We start from the raw sequence: 6,162 nt of genomic DNA, 5'->3' as shown, positions 1-6,162 counted from the left end.
TTGGTTTTTTGAGACAGGGTTTTTCTGTGTAGACCAGGCTGGCCTCGAACTCAGAAATCCACCTGCTTCTGCCTCCCAAGTGCTGGGATTAAAGGCTGTTGTCGTTTTAATGACAACATTGTGTGCATGTGTGTGGGTCTGAGTGCCATGGCCCGCAGGAGGAGGTCAGAGAATTGTGAGAAGTTGGTTTTCTCCTTTCTGGGGATGGAACTGAGGCTGTCAAGCTTGGTGGTAGTGCATTAACTCATTGACCCATCTCAGCAGCTTTAGTCTTGTTTATCAACTTTAAGCTGAGGTTTAGCCAGGGATGGGCAAGCATCCCATTAATCCTAACACTTGGAAGTCTGAGGCAGGAGGATTGCCAGTGTGGGCTACAGAGTAAGACACCCTCCCTCCCCCCTGCTCACACCCCCGAAGCTATTGGGGCTGGAGAGATGGTTCGGTGGTTAAAAGCATTTAGTCTCGCATCCTGCATGGCTCACAACCATCTGTAACTCTAGTTCTGGGAGATCTGACCCCCTCTTCTGGCCTTCGCAGGCATTTGCACACACCTGATGCAGACTCATGCATGCACGCATTCATACATTTAATATATACATAGTTACTAGAGATGTAGCTCAGTGGCATGGCATACACAGGATGCTGGGTTTGAACCTTAGCATAACAAAAATAAATTAACTACGAGTACAAAAATGTAAATTAAAAATTAACTTTAAAAAAGTAAAGCAATGGACACTCTACAAGACAGCTCCTGCTCCGGGGCGCACTGCAACTGCATCTCCGCCCCGCCCACCTTCAGGTAACTTTCCCCACAGAATACGTCAGCATCGCGCAAGCAGACGCCCCGCAGAGGCAGCGACAGGAAGATCGTGGCCGGCGTCTGCTGCCAGCTGAACTCGCTCACTCGCACCGGCATGGCGGGACCAGGGACTGCACACCCACTTTATGTCGCTAGGAAGCCGATCGGGTTGCTAGGGAAGCGGGGATTGCGGGGTTGCCATCACTTCCGGTCCTTAGGGCCCTTCCGGGTCAGGGGTCCCGTGGGACCCTCGGTCTCCCAGTATGTTGGGTATTGCGGTTGGCTGTGGTCCGATTTGAGTCTGGAGCATCGGTGTCCCCGCTGCCTCTGAGAGAATGAGGAAGAAGTAGAGCAGGACACGGGAAAACGTGAGGGCTCGGGGACTGGAGACTGCCCTGCGCAGGCACTGCTTCCCAGAGGGTCCGAGTTCGAGCCTGAGCACCCGTGCTTGGCTTGACTCAAGCGCCAGGAACGCTAATCTGATACCCTCTTCTGGCTTCCTAGGGCACCGCACTCACTCGCAGACACAAATTAATTAAAATAAATACAAATAGTTTAAAGTGACTTTTTGCTAAAGGAGAAGAGAGGCTGGGTTGTATTCCCAGCTCTGGAAAGGAAAAAGCTTGGAGCTTTAGGAGGCAGAGAGATGTGGGTCGGCAGAGCTGGAACGCGTACATTGTGACAGCAATGCACTTTGAGAGTCAGGACGTTTGGTTTGCTCTGACCATTTGCTGTGTGGCAGCCTGTAATCTCAGGACTTGAGGCTGAGCCCTCCCTCAGTTGGAGTCCACCTTGATAAAACAAAAATTCAGTCTCAAAATACAAAGCAACGTTTGATGTTCAGGGGCTGACGCCGTCACCCATCCTGGGAGCACTGGTGTGTACATTTGTATCCTCTAAACCTGGGAAGGGACCTAAACTTCAATTTTTGAGACCCAAAATCCTCATAATAAACTTTTCTACAATTCCATAGTAGGATCTATTGGATTTAAACGGATACATTTCCCAGTAGCTTACACTGGACTTCAATAATATACACTGAACTTCAGCTGCCAGGAAACTCGAAGGCCGTGTAGTTCAGCGCCCTCCGTGCCATGTGCATTATCAGCAGAAAAATGCCTGAGAGCCTTCATTCTAAATGCTATTCTACACTACTTCCTTAGGCCCAGTTTCTACATTACTAGAGTATGATGTGAATGATAAATGTAATTAAGTACTAGAAAAGTTATTTGCACATAGGATGCTGCATTTTAAACTAGAAAAAAAAAGTTTGGAAAGCATTTAGAGAAATGTTTAAATTCCAGCGTAATTTATTGCAGAAAGTTTAGGATCAGTAGAGTTGGGTTAGTATCTCTCCCTTCCTGATCCTGGCCTGCTTTGTCAGCAGATCATTATCTCAAACTTCCGATCCTTTGTCAGTTCCTCTGAGCTGAGAAACCAACAGATCCTGCACTTTCATCCCACTTTTTTGCCATTTCCCTCTTTTTATTCTATTCTTGTTCTTAGCATGTTGCCTCAAGCTCTTGTGTCTTTTCTGACCTCTACAGGCACTGTACACACACACACACATGCATGCACATATGCACATACACACATGCACATAATTAAAAATTAAGAAGTCAGGCAGTACCTCACATCTTTAGCCCCAGTGCTTGGGAGGCAGAGGCAGGCATCTATTTCTGAGTTCGAGGCCAGCCTGGTCTACAAAGTGAGTTCCAGGACAGACAAGGCTGCACAGAGAAATACTATCTTGGAAAACCAAATAAATTATAAAATACTAAAGGACTTGATGGGCTGAGGAGGTAGTTCAGGTGGTAGAGAGCTTGTTTAACATGCTCAAAGCCCTGGGCTTAGTCCCAGCACCACACAAACCAGGTAGGTGTAGCTGTGTGTGCTGAAATCCTAGAACTTGCAAAGTGGAAACAGGAAGATCAGAAATTCAAAGCTAACTTCTACTACATACTAAATTTGACCCTGTCTCAAATAAAATAAAGCAGAACTGTCAGGCAGTGGTGGCATATTCCTTTAGTCCCAGCACTCAGGAAGCAGAGACAGGCAGATCTCTGAGTTCAAGGCCAGCCTGGTCTATAGAGGGAGGTCCAGGATAGTCAGGGTTACAAAGAGAAACCCTGTCTCAAAAAAATAAAAAAATAAAAAACAAATAAAAGCAGAACTGATGTTTATCAAACAACATAATATTGTTAATTTTTTTATCTGACATATTTCTTCAAAGCTTTTCAACCCAGGCGTACAAGCCATCTCTCTGTAGCTGAGCAAGCTGAGCTCAGCACACTGAGCAGGGGAGAACAGGACTACAGGAAGGGACGCCTTTGTGAAAGGGGTTGGATGTTTCCAAAGCTGAAGCAATCCCTTTGCTTATCCCACATCATGCTATATTTGACATATTAAATATTTTAGGCTAAAGAAACTTTGTTCCCCCAGTTTTTTGAGACATGGTATCTCTGTGTATCCCTGGCTGTCCTGGAACTCACAGAGATCCACCTGCCTCTGCCTCTGCCTCCCTAGTGTTGGAATTAAAGGCATGTACTACCATTGCCTGGCTTTAACTGGAGGAATGTAAGAAAGACCCTTTAACTGTCTATAATCCAGTCTTCTCTGAGTCAGATCTCATAAGATCCTTGTGTGGAAAAAAAAAATGTCCTCCTTAAGGCTCCCCTTTTCTGAAGAGAAAGGGAAGAGGCGTAGGTGTGGGGAGGAGGGACGGGGGTAAGGACTGGGAGGAGAGGAGGGAGGAGAAACTGCAGACAGACAGACAGACAGACAGATAAAAATAATGTCCTCCCTTAGGACCTAAAGAGACTGCTCACCAGTTAATAGCATTGACTGCTGCTCTACAGAGCACTCAGCACCCTCAAGGCAACTCATGACTGTACCTCCAGTTCCAGGGGATCTGATGCCCTCTTCTGGCTTCAAAAGGCACTGCATGCATACGGTGCATAGGCATAGGCCAGACAAAAGATTCATACACATAATATAAAATAAATGAAATCTTTTAAACCTGGAAAGCATCTAAATATTTCTCAAGTAAATACACAAACCGAATATTATATAGCAGTACAAACAAGCAAATTATTGCTGTATGCTAAATGATGACTGAAAAAAGGAAGTTTACAAGAAATAATGGATTCTTTTTTTTTCTTTTTGGTTTCTCGAGACAGGGTTTCTCTGTGTAGCCTTGGCTGTCTTGGAACTCACTTTGTAGACCAGGCTGGCCTCGAACTCAGAAATCCACCTGCCTCTTCCTCTTGAGTGCTGGGATTAAAGGTGTGCGCCACCACACCTGGCCCTGAAATAAAGGATTCTTAAGGACCAGTAAAATGATTCATTAGGTAAAAAGAGTTTGCAGCCAAGCCTGATAGCGTGAGTTCAAACCCCAGGACCCACATGGTCAAAGGAGATAACCAACTCTGGTAAGTTGTTCTCTGACCGCTAATACATAAAACAAATAAGCATCGTATATAAAGCAAAAGGTTCTTTTAAAAAATTACGATTCATTCGTTCATTTTAGAGACAAGGTGTCACCATGCAATCTAGACAGACCTGGAATATGAGTGCAGTTCTTGAAATACAGGGTATTCTAAGAATAACTTCCTCAGTGGTTGTTCAGAACACTAAGTACAACTACGTGCACTCATGATTCACTCTGTTTTTCAATATTTTTCATGTTGAACAAGTATGTTTCTTCCTCCTCTATTAGAGGCATTGTAGAGTTTTCTGCAGAACAAGCATATGAATATGAGTGCAATTCTGAAATACAGGGTATTCTAAGAAAAACTTCCATAATTCTTGTTTATAGCTCTAAGTACAACTATGTGCACTCATGATTCACTCTGTTTTCATGAGTTTTGCGTGTAAAACTAGTATTTATCTTCCTGCTCTAATAGACGCACTGTAGTGATTTCTGTAGAACAAGCACATGTATATGAGTTCAGTTCCTGAAATACAGGTTATTCTATGAAAAAATTACCCAATTCTTGTTCAGAGGACTAAGTACAACTATCTGCATTCATGATTCACTCTGTTTTTCATGAGTTTTGCGTGTAAAACAAGGATGTTCCTTCCTGCACTATGAGTCATATTGTAGATATTTCTTTAGAACAAGCATATGAAAAACAGACTCTCTGCTTGTCTTAAAACTTTAGACTAAAACACTAAGGTGAGGAGGGGCAGAAGGGGGTTGAGCAGAATGGAGAAACTATACAGGGTCAGTATCTCCGAGGAGAGATACTTCTAATTCCAAATGTACTAGACTTAACCCTTGGGAGACTTTAAAAAACTATCCACATTTGACCAAATTCTATCAGTTACTGAGCTCCTTTCAATTTCTTTGAGAAGTGTAACCTGTGTATGAGCCATGTAAAGGTTATAATTTGGAATGATCTAGTAGTCACTTCATCATTTTGTTGTTATTACATTGCTATTTTGAGGCTGCCATCTCATTGTGCATACCTGGATAGCCTGGAATTTACTATGTAGACCAGGCTAGCCCCCAAATTGCAGGAGATCCTCCCGTCTGCCTCCCAGTGCTGAGACAAAAGGTACGTACTACCATGCCCAGCCCTGATCACTTTATTAATTCACAGTACTACTTCCTTAAAGCTTCATGATTAAATAGAAACACTAGAGCCCTAAAGAGGCTGTTTATTAGATTAAACCCCTAAGACGTGCTACTAAATTTTTTAACACACACACACACAAACAGGCCTAGGAAAATATGGATATTCAAGTCAGATAGAGTGGGATTGGCCACCATGTAGCATCTCTAAGACTGAATGAGAGGTATCGCTATTCCATCCTGTCAACCTACTCAGCAATAAAAAAATACAGGCCTAGCACAACCAGCATTCCAAGCTCTGATGACCTGATGATGCAGCCTCTGATACGTGAGCATAGCCTAGGTTCACATTCACCGGGAATGTATTCAGTGGTGTAAAATAGTCTAAGCCAGAGCAGTTCTGACTGGTGAAGTCTAAACTTGAGTGTTCTAGAAAGATCAAGCAACTTAAGCACGCACCAGCGTTTGTTTATACTTTAAGCATATAATTTCAAATATGCAAATCTGCAGTGACCAAATGTCATTGGTTACAATTTCTTTTGGTACTAATTTTAATGATAAAGACTTTAAAATATTCCTTATTAATGGTATGTGTTTGTGCGCACATGCATGTGCACACATGCACACACACACATGCACACACACACAAGCAGATGTCCTTAGTGGGCAGAAGAGTTTTGGCTCCCCTTGAACAGGAGTAACAGGAGTTGTGAGACACCCAATGTGGGTGCTGGGAACTGAACTTGATTTCCTGGAAGAGCAGCAAGCCCTCTTAAGGGCTGAATCA

At 43.6% G+C, this 6,162-nt stretch overlaps 1 protein-coding gene across 3 annotated transcripts in view; it reads right to left on the bottom strand.

The window, feature by feature from the left end:
* The window catches only part of Dnaaf4 (dynein axonemal assembly factor 4), a 12,539-nt gene extending 11,569 nt beyond the window's left edge, over positions 1-970 (bottom strand). For 2 of the 3 annotated variants that reach the window (XM_021207883.1, XM_021207884.1), the window contains exon 1: positions 794-970. In XM_021207883.1, the coding sequence (XP_021063542.1) occupies positions 794-916 (123 nt within the window). In that variant the 5' untranslated portion in view covers positions 917-970. The remainder of the gene's footprint in view (positions 1-793) is intronic. The other variant, XM_021207885.1, reaches the window with a different exon arrangement.
* Between the last annotated feature and the right edge of the window lie 5,192 nt (positions 971-6,162).

The sequence above is a fragment of the Mus pahari genome, chromosome 10, assembly GCF_900095145.1.
Source record: "Mus pahari chromosome 10, PAHARI_EIJ_v1.1, whole genome shotgun sequence".
Lineage (NCBI taxonomy): Eukaryota > Metazoa > Chordata > Mammalia > Rodentia > Muridae > Mus > Mus pahari.
This window is presented reverse-complemented; position numbering and strand designations above follow the sequence as displayed.